Here is a 24,292-nt window from a genome sequence, read left to right as displayed (position 1 = left end):
CATGCTGCTGCAGCCAGACTCAAGGAGATACCCTTCTCTAGGGACAGGACCCCTCCACCCTGGGTGCAGGAAGGAGCTCTGCATGCTGCTGCAGCCAGGGTCCAGGGCACTCTGCCCTCAAAGGGAGAGGCCTCTCCAACCTGGGTGCCATGGGGAGCTCCGCATGCCACAGCAGCCAGGGTTGAGGGTACTTTCCCCTCCAGGAATGAGACCTCTAGACCTGGGTGCCAAGGAAGCTAAGCAAGCCGCTACAGCCAGGGTCGAGGAGACTCCCCCCTCCAGGGGCGAGACCCCTCCACCCTTGCTGCGGAAGGAAGCTCCACAAGCCCCTGCAGCCAGGGTGGAGGGGACTCGCCCCTCCAGGGGCTATACCCCTCCACACTGGGTGCCTGGAGGAGCTCCTTACTTCACCTCAGCCAGGGTAGAGGGCACTCCCTCTCCAGGGGCAAGAAGACTCCAACCTGTGTGCCAGGGGAAGCTCCTCAAGCCTCTGCAGACAGACTCAATGGGACTCCCATCTCTAGGGGCAGGACCACTCCACCCTGAGTGCCAGGGGTAGCTCTGCATGCTGCTGCACCCACGGTTGAGGGCAGTCCCCTCTCCAGGGGAGAACCTTCTACCCTGGGTGCCTGGTAGAGCTCCACACACTGCTGCAGCCAGGGTCGAGGAGACTCCCCCCTCTAGGGGTGAAACCCCTCAACCCAGGGGACAGGGGAGATCTCCACACAGCTGCTGCACCCTGGCTGGAGGGGCCTGACTTCTCCAAAAATGGGACCCCGCCACCCTGAGTGCTGGGGCGGGGAGCTCCACATGATGCTTCACCCAGGCTCGAGGGGACTTCCCCCTCCAAGAGCGAGACCCCTTCACCCTGGGTGCCCCAGGGAGAGCTCCACAGGCTGCTACTCCCAGTCTCCAAGAAACTCTCCTCTCAAGGGGTGAGTCTCCTCCACCTTGGGTGCCAGAGGTAGCTCCACACACAGCTTCATCCAGGGTTGAGGGGACTCCCCCCTCCATGGCATGACCCCTCCTCCCTGGGTGCTGGAATGAGTTCCTTACTCCACCACAGCCAGGGTCTGGGGCACTCCCTGCTCCAGGGGGAGACCTCTCCACCCTGGGTGCTTGAGGTAGCTCAGCACAATGCTGTAGCCAGGGTGGAGGGGACTCCCCCCTCCAGGGGCTAGACGCCTCCACCCTGGGTGCCTGCAGGAGCTCCTTATTCTTCCCAAGTCTGATTCCAGGGTACTCCCCCTCCAAGGGTGAGACCCCTTCAATCTGGTTGCCTGGTGGAGCTCCGCAGGCAGCGCAGCCAGGCGGAGGGGATTTTCTCCTCCAGCGGCGAGACCCCTCCACCCTGGGTAGCAGGGTGCGCTCCACAGGCCGCTGCACCCAGGCTCTAGAAGACTCCCCCATCAAGGGGTGAGACCCCTCCACTCTGAGTTCCAGGGGAGCTCCGCATGCTGCTGCTGCCAGGGTTATGGGGACTCCCCCTCCAGTGGCAAGACCCCTCCAACTTCGGTGCCTGGGGATCGCTCAGCATGTCACTGCAGCCAGGGTCCAGTGGACTCCCTCGTCCAGGGGCGAGACCCCTCAACCCTGAGTGATGGGAGAGCCCTGCACGCCATTGCAGCCAGGGTCCAGGGCATTCCGGGCACCAGGGGCAAGATCCCTTCACCCGGTGCCCTAGGGAGCTCCGCACACGCTGCAACCAGGCTCCAGGGGACTCCCCCCTTCCATGGGCGAAACCTCTCCACTCTGGGGGCTAGGGGGAGCTCTGCATGCTGCTGCAGCCAGACTCCAGGGGACACCCTTCTCTAGGGGCAGGACTCCTCCACTCTGGGTGCCAGGGTAAGCTCAGCACGCTGCTGAAGCCAGGGTCAAGGGCCCTCTCTTCTCTAGGGGCCAGACCCCTCTAACCTGGGTCCCAGGGGGAGGTCCACACACCACAGAAGCCAGGATGCAGGGTACTCCTCCCTCCAGGGGCGGGTCCCCTCCCCCTGGGTGCAGGAAGGAGCTCCACTTGCTGCAGTAGCCAGTGTCAAGGGGATTCCTTCCTCCAGTTGAGAAACCCCTCTAACCTGGCTGCTAGGAAGAGCTTCCGCATGCCCCTGCTCCCAGGCTCCAGGGGACTCCCTGTTCCAGGAGTGAGACCCCTCCACCATGGTTGCCTGAGGGAGTTTCTTACATCATCCAAGCCATGATGGAGTGAACACCCCAGTCCAGGAACAAGACCCCTTCACCCTGGGAGCCAGGGTAGCTCTGCATGCTGCAGCCAGGGTCCATGGCACTTCCCCCTCCAAGGGCAAGACCCCTTCACCCTGGGTGCCAGGGGGAACTCAGCACGCTGCTGCAACCAGGGTCAAAGGGACTTCCCCCTCCAGGCACGGGACCCCTCCAACCTATGTGCCCAGGACATCTGTGCATGCTGCCTAGCCAGACTGGAGAAGGCTCTCTTCTCCAGGGTCAGGAACCCTCCACCCTGTGTGCCAGAGGGGAGTTCCATATGATTCTGCACCCAGGCTCAGTGGACTCACCCCCTCCAGGGGCGAGACCCCTGAACCCTGGGTGCTGGGGGTTGGTCTGCATGCTGCTGCAGCCAGGACCGAGGGCCCTCCCTACTCTAGGGGACATACCCCTCCACCTTGGGTGCAGGGGAAAGCTCCTCATGTGGCTGCACCCAGGCTCCAGGGGAATCCCCCATCCAAGGGTGAGACCCCTCCACCCTGGGTGGGGGGAGGGGGGAGCTCCACACGCAGATGTATCTAGGGTCAGAGGGGACTCCCTCCTCCAATCACTGGATCCCTCCACCCTAGGTGCAATGGGGGAGCTCTGCATGCTGCTGCAGCCAGACTCCAGGGGACTCCCTTTTCCAGGGGTGGGACTCCTTCACCCTGGGTGCCAAGGGGAGTTCAGTATGCTGCTGCAGCCAGTGTCGAAGGCACTTTCTTCTCCAGGGGTGAGACCCCTCCAACCTGGGTGCCAGATTGAGCTCCACATGCCACTACATCCAGGGTCCAGAGTACTCCCCCTTCCAAGGGCGAGACCCCTCCAGCTTAGGTGCCTGGGGAGCTCTGCATGAGGCCACAGCCAGACTGGAGGAGACTCCCTTCTCCAGGGGTAGGACCCCTCCACCCTGGGTGCTAGGCCTGAGCTCCGCAGGATGCTGCACCCGGGTCAAGTAGACTCCCCCCTCCAGGGGCAAGACCTCTCCACCTTGGGTTCCAGGCAGAGCTCTGCATGCTATTGCAGCCAGGGTCTAGGGACTCCTCTGTCCAGGAGGGACCACTCCACCCTAGGTTCAGGGCGAAACTCTCTATGATGCTGTAGCCAGACACCAGGGGACTCCCTTCCCCAGGGGCAGGACCTCTCCAAACTGGGTGTCAGAAGGAGCTCCACATCACGCTGCTGCAGCCAGGATCTAGGGCATTCTCCCTTCCAGGGTAGAGACCCCTCAATCCTGGGTGCCAGGGGGAGCTACCCACACCACTGTAGGCAGGGTTGAAGGCACTTTCCCCTCTAGGGGGAAACATCCCCACCCTGGGTGTTGGGGGGAGCTCCGCACCCAGCTGCAGCCAGGTTCGAGTGGACTCTCCATTCCAGAAGGGAGACTCCTCTCCACCCAGGGTGCCTGGGTGCCAGGGTGGAGGGGACTCCCCCCTCCAGGAAAAAGACACCTCCACCCTGGGTGGTGGGGGAGCCCTGCATGCCCCGCTCCACGGGTAAGACCCCTGGGTGCCCGGGGGAACTTTGCACGCCACTGCTCCCAGGCTCAAGGGGACTCCCAACTCCACAGACTAAACCTCTCTGCCCTGGGTGCTGGGGCAGGAGCTCTGCATGCTGCTCCAGCAGACTCCAGGGGAGGATCCTCTCCAGGGGCAGGACTCCTCCACCCTGGGTGCAGGAAGGATCTCCACATGCTGCAGTAGCCAGGGTCAAGGGGACTCCCTCCCCCAGGTAAGAAACCCTTCTAACCTGGGTGCCAGGGAGAGCTTCCGCATGCCACTGCACCCAGGCTTGAGGGGACTCCCTGTTCCATGGGCGAGACCCCTCCACCCTGGTTGCCTGAGGGAGCTTATTATGTTATCCCAGCAATGGTGGTGTTTACAGCCCAGTCCAGGAGCAAGACCCCTTCATCCTGGGAGCCAGGGGAGCTCTTCATGCTGCAGCCAGAATCAATGGCACTTCCCCCTCCAGGGTCGAGACCCCTCCACTCTGAATGCCTAGTGAGGTCTGCAGGTTGCTGCACCCAGGGTCCATGATACTCCCTTCTCCAGGTGCGAGATCCTTCCACCCTGGGTGCCTGGGGGAGCTCCAAACATCACTGCAGCCAGGGTTGAAGGGACTCCCATCTCCAGGGGGGAGACTCCTCCAACCTGAGTGCCAGGGGGAGCCCCACACTCTACTGCAGCCAGGGTCGAGGGGACTCTCCCCTTCAGGGGCGGGACCCTACCAACCTAGGTGCCAGTGCAAGCTCTGCACGCTGCCACAACCAGGCTCCAGGGGACTCCCCCTCCAGGCTCCAGCCTCTGTGGGAAGCCGTTCTCACACGTGACTAGATACCTCCCTGATTGGGTGTGAGGCTCTCAGACCAGCTGTGACAGGGCTCCAGGGGACTCCCCCGCTCCAGACTCGAGACCCCTCCACCCTGGGTGAAGGGGGCAGCTCCACACGCAGCTGACTCCCTCCTCCTAGGGCTAGACCCTTCCACCCTGGGCGCCTGGGGTCGCTCCACAGCCACTTCATCCAGGATCCAGTGGACTCCCCCATCTAGGGGCGAAACCCCTTCACCCTAGGCGCCTTGGAGAGCTCTGCATGCTGCCACAGCCAGACTCAAGGGGACTCCCTCTACAAGTGCAGGACCCCTCCACCCTGGGTGCAGGGTGGGAACTCCATTGGCCGTGGCACCCAGGCTCCAGGAGATTCCCCCTCAAGGGGCGAGACCCCTCCAGCCTGGGTGTCAAGGGGAGCTCCACATGCCGCCCCAGCCAGGGTTGAGGGCATTCCCTCTCCTGGACAAGGCCCCTTCACCCTGGGTGCCAGGGGGAGCTTCATACACTGGCCTGCCAGGATGAAGGGCACTTTCTCCTCCAAGAACGAAATCCCTCCACCCTGGGTGCAGGTGGGAGCTCCACAGGCCACCACAGCCAAAGTCGAGGGCACTCCCCACTCCCGGGGCAAGACCCCTACACCCTGGGTGCAGGAGGGAACTCCATACACCTCCCCAGCCAGGGTGGAGGGTACTCCCTCCTCCAGAGGCGAGACCCCTCTACCATTAGAGCCAGGGGAGCTCTACCGGCTGCAGCCAGGGTCGAGGGCACTCCCCTTTCAGGGCAAGACCCCTCCACCATGGGTGCTGGGGGAGCTCTGCATGCCTCTGCACCCAGACTCAAAAAGACTCCCCCTTTCAGGAGTGAGACCCCTCCACGCTGGGTGCTGGGGGAATCTCTGCAGCCTCTTCAGTAAGAGTTGAGTGGAATCCCCGCTCCAGGGGTGAGATCCCTCCAACCTGGGTGCCAGGGGAAGTTCCCTATGCTGCCCCAGCCTGGGTAGAGGGCACTCCCCCCTCCAGGGTGAGACCTTTCCACCCTGGGTGCAGGAGGGAACTCCAAACACCTCCCCAGCCAGGGTGGAGGGCACTCCCCCTCCAGAGGCAAGACCTCTCTACCATGGGAGCCAGGGGAGCTCTACACGCTGCAGTCAGGGTCGAGGGCACTCCCCTTTCAGGGCGAGACCCCTCCACTGTGGGTGCTAGGGGAGCTCCGCATGCCTCTGCACCCAGACTCCCCCTTTCAGGAGTGAGACCCCTCCAAGCTGGGTGCCGGGGGTAATCTCTGAACGCCACCACACCCAGGCTCCAGGAGACTTCCCACTCCAGGGGTGAGACCCTCCAACCTGGGTGCCAGGGGGAGCTCAGCATGCCACTGGAGCCAGGGTCCAGGGAACTCCCTCCTCCAGGAGCGGGACCCCTCCACCCTGGGAGCTAGGGGAAGCACCCCACACTGCTGCATCCAAGGTCCAGGGCACTCCCCCCTTGCCACAGTCCGGCTGCAGCAAAATATCCGGGGGGTGACGAATGACTTGTGTACCTTGATACAGCAGGAGTAGGAGCCTTTTATTGTAGGACAGAAGTGGTATTTATACATTTTACACAGCTTATCTAATTAGCATAAAATAGATACAGCAGTCAACCAATAGGAATCTCCACACTTAATGGCTTGCTTTTGTTACTTCACAAACCACTCCCTCTGGCATTTTGCCAGGCACCATGCAGACTTGTTTACTGACTCTAACATTTCTCTGGCAAAATACCAGGTGCCATCCTGACTTGTTTACAGACCTTAACACCCCCTAAAGGGGCAAGACCCCTCCACCCTAGGTGCCTGGGGGAGCTCCACACATCAGGGCAGCCAGGGTCAAGGGGACACCCTCTCCAGGGGCCAGACCCTCCAACCTGAGTGCCAAGGGGAACTCAGCATGCCATTGCAGCCAGGGTTGAGGGCATTTTCCCCTCCAGGGGGGAGACTCCTCCAAACTGGGTACTGGGGTTGGCTCTGCATGCTGCTTCAGCTAGGATCAAAAGGAATCCCCCTTCCATTGGCGGGACCCCTTCTCCCTAGCTGCCTGGGGAGCTCCATGAGCCGCTGATCCCAGGCTCCATGGGACTCCCCCCTCCAAGCGTGAGATCCCTTCACCCTGGAAGCCTAGGGAGCTCTGCATGCTGCTGCAGCCAGGTTGGAGGGCACTCCGCCTTAGAGGGGCGAGACCCCTCTACCCTGTGTGCCCAAGAAAGCTCTGCAGCCATCAAACCCAGGGTCCAGGGCACTCCCCCCACTCCAGTGGAGAGCCAGGGGGAGCACCCCTCACTGTTGCAGCCAGGGTCAAGGGCACACCCCTCTACAGGGGCAAGACCTCTCCAACCTAGGTGCCTGGGGGAGCTCCACACACCGCTGCAGCCAGGGTCCAGGGGACTCTTCCCTCCAGGGGGGAGACCCATCCACCCTGGGTGCCTGGAGGAGCTCCTTACTCCACTTCAGCCAGGGTGGAGGGCACTCCCTCCTCCATTGGCGAGACCCCTCCACCCTTGGTGCCAGGGGGAGCTCCACATGCCTCCACAGTCAGGGTCCAGTGCACTTCCCCCCTCCAGAGGGGAAACCACTCCACCCTAAGTGACAGGGGGAGCTCTCCACACTTAGCCTCAGCCAGGGTCTATGGGACTCCCCCCCCACAGGGGTGAGACATTTCCACCAAAGGTGCTGGGGGTCGCTCTGCATGCCACTGAAGCCAGGGTCAAGGGAACTTTCCCCTACAGGGGCGAGACCCCTCCACCCTAGAAGCCTGAGGGAACATCGCACGCCACTGCAGCCAGGGTCCAGGAGACTCCCCCCTTCAGGGGGGAGACCCTTCGACCCTGGGTGCAGGAAGGAGCTCTGCATGCTACTGCAGCCTGGTCTAGGGCACTCCCCCCTCAAAGGGAGAGGCCCTTTCAACTTGGAGGAGCTCTGCACACCACAGCAGCCAGGGTTGAGGGTACTTTCCCCTCGAGGGGGGACCCCTAGACCTGGGTGCTGGGGAAGCTCCTGGGCCGCTGCACTCATGGTCAAGGAAACTCCCCCCTCCAGGGTTGAGACCCCTCCACCCTTGGTGCTGGAGAGAGCTCCACACTCCCTGCAGCCAGGGTCGAGGGGACTCCCCCCTCCAGGGGCAATACCCCTCCACAATGGGTGCCTGCAGGAGCTCCTTACTCTGCTCCAGCCAGGGTTGAGGGCACTCCCCCCCTCCAAGTGGGAGATCCCTCCACCCTGGCTGCTGGGGGTCGCTCAGAAAGCCGCTGTAGCCAGGGTTGAGAGGACTCCTCCCCTCCAGGAGAGTGACCCCTCCATCCTAGGGTCCTGGGGGAGCTTCATATACAGCTGCATCCAGGGTCAAGGGAACTCCCCCCTCCACCCTGGGTGCCTGGAGGAGCTCCTTACTCTGCCCCAGCCAGGGTCGAGGGCACCCCCTTCTCCAGATGCAGGACCAATCCACCCTGGGTGCCTAGGGGAGCTCCAAACACCATTGCAGCCAGGGTAGAGGGAACTCCCATTTCCACCGAGGAGACTCCCCCCTTCAAGGGGTGAGACCCCTCCACCCTGGTGCCAGGGGAGCTCCTCATGAAACTGCAGCCAGGTTTGAGGGGACTTTCCCCTCCAGGGGTGAAACCCCTCCAACCTGGGTTATGGGGGGAGCTCAGCAAGCCTGCAGCCAGGGTGGAGGGCCCTCCCCCCTCCAGGGTGGAGACCCCTCCAACCTTGGTGCTGGGGGAGCTCTGCAGGCTGCTGCAGCCAGTTTCGAGGGCACTCCACACTCTAGGGAGGAGACCCTTCACTCTGGGTGCCAGGGGAAGCTCCGCATACTGCTGCAGCCAGGGTCCAGGACACTCCGTTCTCGAGGGGCGAGGCCCCTCCAACCTGGGTACCTGGAGGAGCTCAGCTCCCCTGCAGCCAGAGTGGAGGGCACTCCCCTCTCCAAGGTGGAGACCCCTTCATCCTTGGTGCCAGGGGGACACTGCACGCCACCACATCCAGGCTCAACTCCCCCCTCCAGGGATGGGACCCCTTCACCCTGGGTGCCAGGGGAGGCCCTCAAGCCACTGAAGCAAGGGTCCAGGGGCTTCCCCCTCCACGTCCAAGACCCCTACACCCTGGGTGTGTGTGTGGGGGAGGAGCTCCATAGGCAGCTTCAGCCAAGGTCAAGGGGACTCTCCCCTCCAGGGGCGAGACTCCTCCACCCTTGGTGCCTGGGGTCGCTCCACATCCCACTGCAGCCAGTGTCGAGGGAAATCCCCCCAGCAGGGGCAAAATCCCTCCACCATAGGTGCCTGGGGGAGCTCCCCATGCCTATGCACCTAAGCTCGAGGGGACCCTCCCTCCAGGGGCGAAACCTCTCCACCCTGGGTGCTGGTGGGAGCTCTGCATGCTGCTGCAGCCAGACTCCAGGAGTCTTCCTTCTGCAGGGGCGGGACCCCTCCACCCTGGGTGCAGGAAGGAGCTCCACCTGCTGCTGCAGCCAGTGTCAAGGGGATTCCCACCCCCAGCAGCAAGACCCCTCCACCCTGGGTGCCAGGGGGAGCCCCACATGCCTCCGCAGCCAGGAAAGAGGGGAATGCCTCCTCCAGGAGCAAGACGCCTCCACCCTGGGTGTCCTGGGTGTAGCTCTGCATACTGCTACAGCCAGGGTCGAGGGGACTCCACCATCCAGGGAAGGGACCCCTGCAACCTAGGTGCCCAGGGTAGCTCTGCAAGCTGCTGCAGACAGACTAAAGGAGACTCCCTTCTCCACGGGCGAGACCCCTCCAACCTGTGTGCCAGTGGGAGCTCCTCAGACTGTTGCAGCCAGGCTCCAGGGAACTCCCCTCTCCAGGGGTGATACTCCTCCACCCTGGGTGCCTGAGGGAGCTACAAAGTGCTGCAGTAGCCAGGGTCAAGTGCACTTTCTTCTCCAGAAGTGAGACCTCTGGAACCTGGGTGCCAGGGGTAGCTCCGCAAACCCCCTACTGAAGCGAGACCCCTTCAACCTGCTTGCTGGAGGGAGCTCAGCATGCTGCTGCAGCCAGGGTCAGGGCACTCCCCAATCCAGGGGCTAGATCCCTGCACCCTGGGTGCCAGGCGTGGGTGGGGGGAGCTCCACAGGCCACTGCACCCAGGCTCCAGGGGACCCCCCCCCCTCCAGGGGCAAAACCTCCCCACCCTGGGTGCTGGCAAGAGCTCTGCATGCTGCTGCAGTCAGACTCCAGGGGATTTTCTTCTCCAGGGGCTGGACTCCTCCACCCTGGGTGCCAGGGGGAGCTCAGCACACTGCTGCACCCAACGTCAAGGGCACTCCCTTCTCCAGGAGCGGCACCCCTCCACCCTGGGTGCAGGAAGGAGCTCCACATGCTGCTGCAGCCAGGGTCAAGGGAACTACCCCCACCAGGGGAGAGACCCTTTCAACCTGTGTGCCAGGGAAAGCTCCACATGCCGCTGCATCTAGGCTCAAAGGGGACTCCCACTTCCAGGGGCGAGACTCTTCCATGCTGGGAGCCAGGAGAGCTCTGCATGCTGCACCCAGGGATGAGGGCACTCCCTCATCAAGGGGCGAGACCCCTCCACCCTGGGTGCCCAGGTGAGCTCAGCATACTGCAGCAGTCAGGGTCAAGGGGACTCCTCCCTCCAGGGGCAGAAACCCTCCACCCTAGGTGCCTGGGGAAGCTTCCCACACCACTGCACCCATGCTGGAGGGGACTCCCCCCTCCCGGAGGGAGACACGTCCACCTAGGGTACTGGGTGGAGCTCCACACTCTGCTGCACTGAGGCTTGAGGAGACTCCCCTCTCCAGGGGCCAGACTCCTCCACCCTGGGTGTCTGGGGTCGCTCCACAGCTGCTCAACCAGGGTCCAGTGGACTCCCCCTTCTTGAGATGGTACCCCTCCACCCTAGGTGCCCTGGGAAGTTCTGCATGTTGCCGCAGCCAGACTCCAGGGGACTTCCTTCTAGAGGTGCGGGACCCCACCACCCTGGGTGCCAGGGGGAGCTCCACAGGCAGCGGCACCCAGGCGCGAGGAGACTCCCGCCTAAAGAGGGGAGATACCTCCACCCTGGGTGCCGGAGAGGAACCCCTTACTCTTCCCAAGCTAAGTTCAAGGGTACTACCCGCTCCAGAGGTGACACTCCTCCACTTTGGGTGCCCTGGGGAGGTCCGCATGCCGCCCCAGCCAAGCTTGATGGGACTCCTCCCTCCAGAAGCGAGACCCCTCCAACCTGGGTGCCAGGGTGAGATCCACAGGGTGCTGCACCCAGGCTCGAGCGAGGAGATTCCCCCCTTAAGGGGCTAGAACCCTCCACCCTGGGTGCCAGGGGAGCTCCTCACGCTGCTGCAGCCAGGGTTGAGGAGACTTTCCCCTCCAGAGGCAAGACCCCTCTAACCTGGGTTGCGGGGGAGCTCAGCATGCCTGCAGCCATGGTGGATAGCACTCTTGCATCCAGGGTGGAGACCTCTCCAACCTCGGTGGTGCTGGAGGGAGCTCTGCAAGCTGCTGCAGTCAGGGTCCAGGGCACTCCCTTCTCCAGAAGCGAGACCCCTCCAACCTAGGTGCCTGGGAGCCTCATAAGCCACTTCAGCAAGGGTCCAGTGGTCTTCCCCCTCCACGTGCGAGAACCCTCCACCCTGGGTGTCCAGGGAGCTCAGCACACAGCTGCAGCCAGGGCCAAGGGAACTCACCCCTCCAGGGGTGAGACCCCTCCATCCTGGGTGCCTGGGGTCGCTCCACAGGACACTACAGCCAGGGTTGAGGAGAATCCCCCCAATCAGGGGTGATATCCCTCGACTAGGTTCCTGGAGGAGCTCCCCACCCACTGCACCACCCAGGCTCGAGGGAACTCCCCACTCAGGCGTGAGACCCTTCTACCCTGGGTGCCTGAGGTCACTCTGCAGGCCACTGCAGCCAGGGTCAAGCCAGGGTCAAGGGGAATTGCAGCTCCAGTGGCAGGACCTCTCCACCCTAGATACCTGGGGGAGCATCTCATGCTGTCTCACCTAGGTTCCAAGGAATTCCCCCTTCCAGGCATGAGACCACTCCACCTAGGGTGCACGGGGAGGTGGGGAGCTCTGCATGCCACTGCACCTGGGCTTGACTGGACTCTACCCTCGAGGGGGGAGACCCCTCCACCCTGGGTGCCCAGGGTTGCTTCCCAGCTGCTCAACCACGTTCCAGTGGACTCCCCCATTCTTGGGGCGGTACCCCTCCACCCTAGGTGCCCTGGGGAGCTCTGAATGCTGCTGCAGCCAAACTCGAGGGGACTCCCTTCTAGAGGTGTGAGACCCCACCACCCTAGGTGCTGGGGGGGAGCTCTGCAGGCCTCAGCATCCAGGCTCCAGGAGACTCCCTACTCCAGGGGCGAGATCCCTCTTCCCTGGGTGCCAGGGGGAGCTCTACATACCTCCGAAACCCGACTCCAGGGGACTCCCATCTCCAGGGGCAGGACCCCTACACCCTGGGTGCCTGAAGGAGGTCCTTACTCCACTCCAGCCAGAGTCGAGGGCACTCCCTTCTCCAGGGGAGAGACCCCTCCTCCCTGGGTGCCCAGAGGAGCTTCTTACTCTGCCCCAGCCAGTGTCGAGGGCAGTCCCCCCTCCAGGGGCAAGACCCTCCACACTGGGTGCAGGGAGGAGCTCCTTACTCTGACCAAGCCAGGGTCGAGGGCAATCCCCCTTATATGGGCGAGACCCCATCACCCTGTGTGCTAGGGAGAGCTACCAGGGTGGAGGGGTCTCAGGATGGTATACCCAGGCTCCAGGGGACTCCCTTCTCCAAGAAAGGAACCCTGCCACCCTGGGTACCAGAGGGAGCCCCTCAGGATGCTTCACCCAAATTACAGAGGACTCCCCTCTCCAGGGGTATGAACCCTCCACCCTTGATGCCAGGGGGAGCTCTGAATGGCGCTGCAGCCTGACTGCAGGTGACTCCTTTCTCCGGTAAGGGAACCCTGTCACCCTGGGTGTCAGGGGGAGCTCCGCATGATGCAGCACCCAGGCTCAAGGAAACTCCCCCCTCCAGGTGTGAGACCCCTCCACCCTGGGCGGGGGGGGGGAGGGGAAGCTCAGCATGCCGCTGCAGCTAGACTCCAGTGGACTCCTCCCTCCAGGGCCGAGACCCCTCCACACTGGGTGACTGGGGAAGCTCTGCAGAATGCAATACCCATGCTCCAGGAGACTTCCCCACTCCAGGATGAGGCTCTATGAGACTCCCCCTCAAGGTGCGAAATCCCTCCACCCTGGGTGGGGGGGAGGGGGAGCTCCACAAGCAGATGCAGCCAGGGTTGAGGGGTCTCGATCCTTCAATGGCAGGATCCCTCCAACCTGGGTGCCAGGGGGAGGTCAGCACGCTGCTGCAGTCCAGGTGGAGGGTACTCCACCTCCAGGGGCGAGACCCTTCCACCCTAGGTGCCCAAGGGAGCTCTGCATGCTCCTACAGCCAGACTGGAGGAGGATTCTTTCTCCAGGGGCGGGACCCCTCCACCCTGGCTGCCGGGGGGAGCTACTCAAGATGCTGCACCCAGGCTCAAGTGGACTCCACCCTCCAGGGACGTGACCCCTCCACACTGGGTGACTGGGGAAGCTCTGCAGGATGCAATACCCATGCTCCAGGAGACTTCCCCACTCCAGGATGAGGCCCCTATATCTTGGGTGCTAGGGCGAGCTCCGCATGCTGCTGCAGGCAGGCTTGAAGAGACTCCCCCCTCCAGGGACAAGACCCATCCACTCTAGGTCCGGGAGAGCTGCATCCCTGCTGCAGCCAGTTTCGAGGGGACTCCCCCATCCAGGTGCGAGACCCCTCCACCCTAGGAGCTGGGGGGGGGGGCTCTGCACGAAGTCTCAGCCGGACTTGAGGGGACTCCAGGGGCAGGACCACTTCACCCTGGGTGCTGGAGGGAGGGGAACTCCGCAAGCTTTCACAGCCAGGGTCGATGGGACTCCTCCCTCCACAGGCGAGATCCCTCCACCCTGGGTCCTTTGAGTAACTCCGCACAATGCTGTAGCCAGGGTCAAGGGGACTCCAGCCTCCAGGGGTGATACCCCTCCACCCTGGGTGCCAGGAGGAGCTCCTTATTCTGCCCTAGCCAGGGTCGAGGGCACTCCCCTCTCCAGGGGCAAGACCCCTCCATCCTGCGTGCCAGAGGGAGCTCCTCACAGTGCTGCAGCCAGGGTCGTGGGGATTCCTCCTCCAATGACAGGACCCCTCCACCCTAGGTGCAGGGGGAAGCTCTGCAGGCTGCTGCAGCCAGACTCCAGGGAATTCCCTTCTTCAGGGGCGGGACCCCTCCACCCTGGGTGCCAGGGGGAGCTCCACACGCCATTACAGCCAGGGCCAAGGATACTCCACTCTCTAGGAGCATAACACCTCAACCCTGGGTTCCAGAGGGAGTTCCATATGCCCACCCAGCCAGGTTCCAGGGCACTCCCCCCTCCAGGGGGAGACCCTTCCGTCCTGGGAGCCTGGAGGAGCTCAGCCCCACTGCTGCAGCCAGGGTTGAGGGCACTCCCCTCCTCCAGAGGAGAGACAGCTCCAACCTGATTTCCTGTGGGAGCTCCACAAGTCACTGCAACCAGGGTTGAAGGCACTTTCCCCTCCGGGCAGGAGACCCTTCCAACCTAGGTGCCAGGGGAGCTCCACAAGCCATTGCAACTAGGGTATACCAGACTCCCCCCTCAAGGAACGAGACCCCTCTACCTTTGTTGTGGAGGGAGCTTAGCAAGCAGCCACAGCCAGGGTTGAGGAGACTTTCACCTCCAGGCTGGAGACCCCTCCACCATGGGTGCTGAGAAAGCTCTACAAGCCACTGCAGCCAGGGTCCAGAGCAGTCCCCTTTCCAGAGGGGAGACCTGTCTAACCTGGGAGCCAGGAGTGGGGGGAGATCTCCAAGCTGCTGCAGCCAGGCTGGAGGGGACTGCCCCCTCCAGGGGCGAGACTCCTCCACATTTTGTGCATGAGGGAGCTATGCATACTAAGGCAGCCAGGGTCCAGTGCACTCCCTTCTCCATGGGCAAGACCCCTCCAATCTAGGTGACAGAAGCAGCTAGCTCCTCAAGCTCCCAAGCCAGGGTCTAGGGCACATCCCCCTCCAGAAGCAAGACCCCTTCAACCTGGGTGCCAGAGGGAGCTCCACACGCTGCAGCAGCCAGGCTTGAGGGCACTCCCCACTCCAAGTAGGAGACCCCTCCAACCTGGATACAGGGGGTAGGGGTGCTCTGCAGGACAATGCACCAGGCTTCAGAGGACTACCCCTCCAGAGGTGACACTTCTCCACCCTGGGTCCCAGGAGAGCCCCTCAAGCCACTGCAGCCAGAGTCCAGCTGACTCCTTCCTCCAGGGGCGAGAACCCACCACCCTGGGTGCCAGGGGGAGCTCCATATGCTGCCCCAGCCAGGATCCAGGGCACTACCCCTCTAGGGATGAGACCCTTCACCCTGGGAGCCTGGGGGAGCTCTGCATGCTGCTGCAGCCAGGGTCAAGGGCACTCCCCACTTTAGGGGCCAAACAATTCCAGTCTGGGAGCAGCAGGAGCTCAACACACTGCTGCAGCCAAGGTCAAGGGCACGCCCTGCTCCAGGGGGGAGACCTTTCCACCCTAGGTGCCTGGGGTAGCTCAGCATACTACTGCAGCCAGGGTAGAGGGTACTTACCTCTCCAAGGGCGAGACCCCTCTGCCATGGTAGCCAGGGGAGCTCTGCATACTGCAGCCAGGGTCAAGGGCACTCCACCCCTGCCAGGGGCAGAACCCCTACACCCTAGGGTCAGGGGGGGAGCTCAGCATGCTGCTGCAGCCAGTCCCCAGAAGACTCCCTTTTCCAGGGGCGGGACCCATCCACCCTGGGTGCCAGAAGGAGCTGCACACTCTGCTGCAGTCAGGGTTGAGCGCACTTTTCCCTCCAGGGAAGAGACCCCTCTAACCTGGGTGCCTGGGGGAGCTCCTAAACCCATGCACCAGTGTCTAGGGCACTCCTCACTCCAGGGGTGAGACCCCTTCACCCTGAGTGCCAGGCGGAGCTCTGAACTCTGCTGCAGCCAGAGTCTAGGGAACTCTTCCATCCAAGGGAGGGACCCCTCCACCCTAGGTGCAGGAGGGAGCACTATATGCTGCTTCAGCCAGACTCCACAAGACTCCCTTCTCCAAGGGCAAGACCCCTTCACCCTGGGTGCCAGGGGGAGCTCTGCACTCCGCTGCACCCAGGCTCCATGGAACTCCCCCCTCCATGGGCGAAACCTCTCCATCCTGGGTGCTGGGGGGAGCTCTGCATGCTGCTGCAGCCAGACTCCAGGGTATGCCCTTCTTCAGGGGAGGGACTCCTCCACCTGGGTGCCAGGGGAAGCTCAGCACGCTGCTGAAGCCAGGGCCGAGGGCACTCCCTTCTCCAGAGGCGAGACCCCTCCAACCTGGGTCCCAGGGGGAGATCCACAAGCCACAGAAGCCAGGGTCCTCTCTCCAGAGGCGTCCCCTCCAGCCTGGGTGCAGCAAGGAGTTCCACAGGCTGCAGCATCCAGGGTCAAGGGGACTCCCCACTCCAGGTGAGATACTCCTCCAACCTGGGTGTCTGGGAGAGCTCCGCATGCCGCTGCCCCGAGGCTCAAGGGGACTCCCTCTTCCAGGGGCTAGACCCCTCCACCCTGTGTGCCTGAGGGAGCTTCTTAAGCCGCCCTGCCAGGGTGGAGTGCACTCTCCCCTCCAGGGGTGAGACCTCTTCACCCTGGGAGCTCTGCATATTGCAACCAGGGTTCATGGCACTTCCCCAGACAAGGGGTGAAACCCCTCCACCCTGAATACCAGGTGAGGACTGCAGGCTGCTGCACCCAGGGTCCAGGGCACTCCCCCCCTCCAGGGGCAGACCCCTTGACTCTGGGTGCCAGGGGTAGCTCAGCACTCTGCTGCAGCCAGGGCCAAAGGGACTTCCCCCTCGAGGGGCGGGACCCCTTCATCCTAGGTGCCAGGGGGAGCTCTGCATGCTGCTGTAGCCAGACTCCAGGAGATTCCCTTCTACAGGGGCGGGACCTCTCCACCCTGGGTGCCAGGGGTCGCTCCTCAGGCCCTGGCACACAGGCTCGAGGAGATACCTCCCTCAAGGGGCAAGATCCCTTCACCCTGGGTGTCAGGGGAAGCTCCAAACTCCTGTGCAGCCAGGGTTGAGTGGACTCCTGTCTCCAGGGGCGAGACCCCTCCAACCTGAGTGCCAGGGGGAGCTCCACATGCCGCTGCAGCCAAGGGGGAGGGGACTTCACCCTCCAAGCGTGGTACCCCTTCAACCTACATGTCCAGGGAATCTGTGCATGCTGCCCTAGCCAGACTGGAGGAGACTCCTTTCTCCAGGGGCGGGATCCTTCCACCCTGGGTGAGTGGGGGAGCTTCGTAGGACACTGCACCCAGCCTCCAAGAGACTTCCCTACTTCAGGGGCGAGGCCCCTATACCCTGGATGCCAGGGCGAGCTCCGCATGCTGCTGCAGACAGGCTCCAGGGGACTTTTTCCTCCAGGGGCAGACCCCTCCACCCTGGGTGCCAGGCAGAGCTCTACACACTGCTGCAGTCCTGGTCTAGGGAACTCCTCCATCAAGGGGCGGGACCCCTCCACCCTAGGTGCAGGGAGGAGCTCTGTATGCTGCTGCAGCAGCCAGACTCCAGGGGACTCCCTTCTGCCACCCTGCCAGAAGAAGCTCTGCTGCAGCCAGGATCTAGGGCATTCCCCCATGGGGGGGGGGGAGACTCCTAAAGCCTAGGTGACAGGGGGAGCTCCACACACCACTGCAGGCATGGTTGAATGCACTTTCCCCTCCAGGGGGAGATACCCCCACCCTGGGTGTAGGAGGTGCTCCGCACTCAGAGCAGCCAGGATGGAGAGGACTCCCCCCTCCAGGGGTGAGACCCCTCCACCCTGGGTGGTGGGGGAGCCCTGCACGACACAGCAGCCAGGCTTGAGGGCACTTCCCACTCCAGAGTGAGAACCCTTCACCCTGGGTGCCAGGGGGATCTCTGCACGCTGCTGCACCCAGGTTCGACTGGACTCCCCCCTCCATGGGCGAAACCTCTTGATCTTGGGTGCTGGGGGAAGCTCTACATGCTGCTGCAGCCAGACTCCAGGGGACGCCCTTCTCCAGGGGCAGGGCTCCTCTACCTGGGTGACAGGGAGAGTTCAGGACACTGTTGAAGCCAGGGTCAGGTCGAGGGCACTCCCTTCTCCAGGGGGGAGACCCCCTCAACCTGGGTCCCAGGAGGAGGTCCACAAGCCACAGAAGCCAGGGTCAAGGGTACTCCTCTCTCCCGGGGTGGGTCCCCTCCACCCGAGGTGCAGGAAGGAGCTCCACTGGCTGCAGCAGCCAGGGTGAAGGGAGTCCCCCTTCCAGGTGAGATACCCCTCCAATCTGGGTGCCAGGGAGAGCTCCACATGCCACTGCATCCAGGCAGGAGGGGATTCCCTCTTCCAGGGGTGAGACACCTCCACCCTGGGTGCCTGAGGGAGCCGCCCCAGCCAGGGTGGAATGCACTCCCCTCTCCAGGGGCTAGACTCCTCCACCCTGAATGCCAGGTGAGGTCTGCAGGCTGATTCACCCAGTGTCCAGGGCACTCCCCCCTCCAGGGGCAAGGTCCCTCCACTGTGGGTGCCAGGGGGAGCTCAGCATGCTGCCTCAGCCAGGGTGGAAGGGACTTCCCCTCCAGGGGCGGGACCCCTTCACCCTAGGTGCCCTGGGGAACTCTGCATGCTGCAGCAGCCAGACTCCAGGAGACTACCTTCTACAGGGGTGGGACCCCTCTACCCTGGGTGGCAGGGGGAGTTCCTCAGGCTGTGGCACACAGGCTCCAGGAGACTCCTCCCTCAAGGGGTGAGATCCCTTCACCCTGTGTGCCAGGGGAAGCTCCAAATGCCACTGCAGCCAAGGTTGAGGAGACTCCTACCTCTAGGAGTGAGACCCCTCCAACCTGGGTGCCAGAGGGAGCTCCGCACACTGCTGCAGCCAGGTCAAGGGGACATCATCCTCTAGGTGTGGGATCCCTCCAACATAAATGCCTAGGGAATCTCTCCATGCTGCCCTAACCAGACTGAAGGAGACTGTCCTCCAGGGACAGGACCCTTCCACCCTGGGTGCCAGGGGAGAGTTCTGCATGATTCTGCACCCTGGCTCAGTGGACTCCCCCCTCCACGGATGACAGCCCTCACCCTGGGTGACTGAGGGAGCTCCACAGGCCACTGCACCCAGCCTCCAGGAGACTTCCCCACTCCAGGCACGAGGCCCCTATACCCTGGGTGCCAGGGCCAGCTCCTCATGCTGCTGCATCCAGACTCCATGGGACGCCTTTCTCCAGGGGCAGGACTCCTCCACCCTGAGTGTCAGGGGGAGCTCAGCACACTGCTGAAGCCAGGGTCGAGGGCACTCCCTTCTCCAGGGGCGAGACCCCTCCAACCTGGGTTACAGGGGGAGTTCCACACCCAGAGAATCCAGGGTCGAGAGTACTCCTCTCTCCAGGGTCGGGTCCTCTCCACCCTGAGTGCTTCAGGGTCCATGACACTTCCTCCTCCAGTGGCGAGACCCCTTCACCCTGAATTCCAGGTGAGGTCTGCAGGCTGCTGCACCCAGGGTCGAGGGCAATCCACTCTCCATGGGTGAGACCCTTACATGCCCAGAGAATCTGTGCATGCTGTGGTAGCCGGACTGGAGGAGACTCTCTTCTCCAGGGGCGAGACCCCTCCATCCTGGGTGCCAGGGCAAGCTCTGCTTGCTGCTTCAGACAGGCTCCAGGGGACTTTCCCCTCCAGGGGTGAGGGGATGCCAGGGCGAGGTCAGCGTGCTGCTGCAGCCTGTTTTGAGGGGACTGCCCTCTCCAGGTGGGAGGCCGCTCCACCCTGGGTTTCAGGGGTAGCTCCCTCCAGGGTGGGACCCCTCTACCCTAGGTGCGGGAGTGAGGGAGCTCCACTCGCTGCAGCAGCCAGGGTCTAGGGGACTCCCCCTTCAATGGCAGGAACCCCCCCTCCCCAGAACCTGGGTGCCAGGGGAAGCTCAGCACGCTGCTGCAGCCAGACTCCAGGGGACTGCCTTCTCCAGAGGTAGGACCCCTCCACGCTGGGTGCCAGGGGTAGCACACCACGCTGCCACAGCCAGGCTCCAGGGCACTCCCTTCTCAGTGGTGAGACTCCCCCTACCTGGGTGACCAGGGGAGCTCCACATGTAGCTAAAGCCAGGGCCAAGTATACTCCACCCTCTAGGAGAGTGACACCTCAACCCGGGTTCCAGCGGGAGCTCCCCATGCAGCTGCAGCCAGGCTCAGTGCTCTACTCCCTCCAAAATGGAGACCCTCCAACCTGGGTGTCAGAGTGTGCTCCGCACGCCACCTCCACCGCACCCAGGCTCGAGGGGACCCCCCCTCCAGGGGCCAGACCCCTCCACCCTGGGTACCTGGGGAGCTCCGCACACACTGCAGCCAGGGTCGAGGGGACTCCCTCCTCCAGGGGCGACCCCTCCACCCTGGGTGCTCACGCTGCTGCAGCCAGGGTTGAGAGGACTCCCCCCTCCAGGGCAGGAAGCCTCCATCCTGGTTGCCAGGGAGAGGTCCATATGCCGCCCCAGGCAGGGTCGAGGATACTCCCTCTCCAGGGGAGAGATCCCTCCAACCTGTGTGTCTGAGGGAGCTCTGCACACCTCCTCACTAGGATGGAGGGGACTACAGGCGCGAGCCTGGGTGCCAGTGGGAGCTCCGCACACCCGAACACTGCTGCAACCACGTTCCAGGGGATTCCCTGCTCCAGGGGCGGAACCCCTCCAACCTGGGTGCCAGGGGGAGCTCAACACACCTCTTCAGCCAGCGTTGATCTGCACTCCCTTCTCCAGGGGCCATACCCCTCTAACCTGGGTGCCTGAGGCAGCTTTGCAAGCTACCTCAGCCAGGGTCCAGGGCACTCCTCACTCAATGGGCGAGATCCCTTTAACCTGGGTGCCAGGGGGGAGCTCCCCAAGCCACTGCAGCCAGGATCTAGGACACTCCCCCTTCCAGTGGGGAGACTCCTCCAACCTGGGTGCAGGGGAGCTCCACACATGACTTTACTCAGGCTCCAGGAAACTCCTTCCTCCAAGGAGGAGACCCATCAACCCTGGGTGCCAGGGGGAACTCCACATGCCACTGCAGCCAGTGTGGAGGGCAATTCCCACGCCAGGGGGCGGAGGCCTCTCCAACCTGGGTGCCTGAGTGAGCTCCACAAGCCACCACAGCCAGGGTGAAGGGCACTCTCCCATCCAGGGCGGTGACCCCTGCAACCTGGGTGCAGGTGGGAGCTCTGCACACCACCACAGCCAAAGTCGAGGGTACTGCCCCCTCCAGGGGGGAGACTCCTCCAACCTGGGTGCCCATGGGATCTCCCTACGCCTCCACAGCCAGGGTGGAGGAGACTCCCCGCTCCAGGGTTGAGACCCCTAGAGTTTGGGTGCCAGGAGGAGTTCCTTATGCCACCCCAGCCAGGGTTGAGGACATTCCCCCTCAAGGGGAGAGACCCCTCCACCCTGGGAGCCAGGGAGAGCTACACACACCACCGCAGCCTGGTCCAGGACGCTCCCTTCTCCAGGAGGGAGACCCCTAAAACCTGGGTGCCAGGGGCAGCTCTGCACCCCCCCCCTGCAACCAGGGTCAAGGGGGCTCCTTTCTCTATGGGCGGGCCCCTCCACCCTGGGTGCTGGTGGGGGAGCTCCAGAAGAAGATGCATTTAGGCTCCAGGGGACTCCCTCCTCCAGGGATGAAACCCCTCCAACTTGGGTTATTGGGAGAGCTCCAATGCTGCTGCAGCCAGGGTCCACAGGAATCCCCCCTCCAGGGGCGGGACTCCTCTACCCTGGATGCAGGAGGAGAGCTCAGCACACCACTGCAGCCAGGGTGGATCCGCACTCCATTCTCCAGGGGCTCAGCACACCTCTTCAGCCAGGGTCAATCTGCACTCCCTTCTTCTGGGTCAAGACCCCTCCAACCTGGGTGCCTGAGGCAGCTTTGCAAGCAGCCTCAGCCAGGGTGGAGGGTATTCCCCACTCCATGGGCCAGATCCCTTTAATCTGGGTGCCAGGGGGGAGCTCCGCATGCCTCCCCAGCCAGGGTTGAGGGCACTCCCCCCCCCCCGTGCTGGGGGGGGGGCTCTGCACATCACTGCACTCAAGCTCTAGGAAACTCCTTCCTCCAGGGAGGAGACCAGTCAACCCTGGGTGCCAGGGGGAACTCCACACACCACTGCAGCCAGTGTGGAGGGCAATTCCCACCGGAAGGGGGAGACCACTCCAACGTTGGTGCCTGAGGGAGCTCCATAAGCCACTGCACTCTCCCATCCAGGAGGGAGACCCCTCCGACCTGGGTGCTGGTGGGAGCTCTGCACAGCACCGCAGCCAGGGTCGAGAGCATTCCCCCCTTCAGGGGCGAGACCCCTTCACCCTGGGTGTCAGGGGCAGCTCCGCACGCTGCTGCAGCCACGGTCTAGGGGAATCCCTTCTCCAGGGTCGAAACCCCTCCACCCTGGGTGCTGGGGATATCTCTGCATGCCACAGCAGCCAGGGTCAGGGGATTCTCCCTTCCAGGGACGAGACCCCTGAACCTAGTTGCCAGGGGTAACTCTGCAAGCCGCTGAAGACAGGGCGAAGGGACTCCCCCTCCAGTGGACAGACCCCTTTAACCTAGTGCCAGGTGAGCTTCCCATGCCACCACAGCTGGGCTTCAGGCGACGGCCCCCTACAGAGGCGAGACCCCTCCACCCTGGGTTTCGGGGGAGCCCTGCAAGCTGCCGCAGCAAGGGTCGAGGGACTCACCCCCTCCAGGGGTGAGACCCCTCCACCCTAGGTGCCAGGGGAGCTCTGCATGCCTCCTCAGCCAGGGTAGAGGTCACTTCCTTCTCCAGTGGCAAGACTCTTCCAACCTGGGTGCCTGGGGCAGCTCAGCAAGCAGCTGCAGCCAGGGTCAAGGGTACTTCCCCCTTCAGGGGGGACACTCCTCCACCTGGATGCCAGGAAGAGCTCCACAAGTGGCTAAGCTCAGGTTCAAGGGGACTCCCCCTTCCAGGGGTGAGACCCCTCCACCCTGGGTGTCAGAGGGAGCTCCACAGGCCATGGCACCCAGCGTGAAGGAGAGTCCCCCCCAAGGGGCGAGACCCCTCCATCCTGTGTGACAGGAGGAGCTCTGCACGCCACTGCAGCCAGGGTGGAGGGGACTCCCCACCCCAGTGTTAGACCCCTCCATCCTGGGTGCTGGGTGCAGCTCCTCACGCCACTGGAGGAAACTCTCTTTCCAGGGGCAGGACCCCTCCAACCTGGGTACATGGGGGAGTTTCGTATGCTGTTGCAGCCAGGGTCGAGGGCACTCCCCCCTCCACGGGGGAGACCCCTCCAACCTTGGTGCTGGAGGGAGCTCCACACTCCGCAGTAGCCAGGGTCTAGAGTACTCCCCCTCTAGATGCTATACCCCTCCACCCTGGATGCTGGGAGGAGCTCCTTACTCTGCCCCAGCCAGGGTTGAGATTACTTCCCCTTACGGGGAGGGGGGAACCCCTCCAACCTGGGTGCGCTGAGGAACTCTGCACACCACTGCAGCCAGGGTCGAGGGCACTCCCCCCTCCATGGGCGAGACCCATCCAACCTAGGTGTTGGGGGGAGCTCCAAATACCACCGCAGCAAGGCTTGAGGGGACTCCCCCCTCTAGGTGCGAGACCCCTCCATCCTGGGTTCGGGGGTAACTCCTCACACAGCTGCAGCCTTGGTGTCTGGAGGAGCTCCTTACTCTGACCCATCCAGGGGTGAGGGCACTCCCTGCTCCAGGGGCAAGACACCTCCACCCTGGGTGCAGGAGCTAGCTCAGCAAGCCCCTGAAGCCAGGCTCAGGTGGATTCCCCCCTCCAGGGGTGAGACCCCTCCACCCTAGGTGCTGGGGAGCTCTGCAAGCTGCTGCAGCCAGGGTAAAGGACACTCCCTTCCCCAGGGGCGAGACACCTCCAACCTGGGTGCAGAGGGAGCTCCACTGCAGCCAGCTTCGTGGGTACTCCCTGCTCCAGGGGCAAGACTCCTCCACCCTGAGTGTCTTTTCAGTCTTGTTAGCTTTGGAATGATAGAAGCTAACAGGCCACAGATTACTGCACAGATTACTAACTCATTATTAACAGATTACTACTGATTTCACAAGTTTTTCTATGAAAAACTTATTATTTGTATAATTACTATATTCTAAAGCTTGAGTTAAAAAAATTCACATGGATGGAGAAGACAATCATGTGTCTCTCCTCTGAAATCTTAAGTTTAAAAGGAAAATAATGAATCATTAAACATCTGAACCTTGTAATTCTTGGTGAAATACTTATTCCTGCCAGGACCTCTCTCAGTTCAAGTTGATTTTCTCTTACAAACTTCTCATTTCAACTCATTACATATTTGACAGCTGAGGAAAATAAAATTCAATGATTTTATTAAAAGTCTAGAGATTCTTAAAATTTGATGTATCAGCAGTCTAGAATTGGCTAGAATTTGAATCAAAATGCAGATGCCTAGAGAGTCTTCTCAGACAGTGAATTTGGGGAAATTGGTATACAATCTTTTGGGTTGGTATAGGGAGTCCATATTATTAATAAGTATCTCATAAAATCTCTAGAAACTCCCTCTGAGACCTAGGTATCAACTAAGTATTAAAAGAATGATCAAATAACGAATTTTCATTGGTCATTTAAGTAATCATACTCTTTAGTAATTGATTTTCATCCTACCTTAGTAATACATTAATATTATTAAGC

At 62.5% G+C, this 24,292-nt stretch overlaps 1 protein-coding gene across 1 annotated transcript in view; it reads left to right on the top strand.

Annotated features, from left to right (window-relative positions):
* The first annotated feature begins 8,212 nt into the window (after nucleotides 1-8,212).
* The window catches only part of LOC143642052 (broad substrate specificity ATP-binding cassette transporter ABCG2-like), a 97,682-nt gene continuing 81,602 nt past the window's right edge, over nucleotides 8,213-24,292 (top strand). Inside the window, exons 1-2 of the mRNA XM_077110150.1 lie at nucleotides 8,213-8,681; nucleotides 10,452-10,657. Of these exons, the coding sequence (XP_076966265.1) occupies nucleotides 8,213-8,681; nucleotides 10,452-10,657 (675 nt within the window). The remainder of the gene's footprint in view (nucleotides 8,682-10,451; nucleotides 10,658-24,292) is intronic.

Source organism: Callospermophilus lateralis, chromosome 8 (genome assembly GCF_048772815.1).
Source record: "Callospermophilus lateralis isolate mCalLat2 chromosome 8, mCalLat2.hap1, whole genome shotgun sequence".
Taxonomy (NCBI): domain Eukaryota; kingdom Metazoa; phylum Chordata; class Mammalia; order Rodentia; family Sciuridae; genus Callospermophilus; species Callospermophilus lateralis.
The sequence above is the reverse complement of the archived record's forward strand: the minus strand, read 5'-3'. Positions and strand labels throughout refer to the sequence as shown.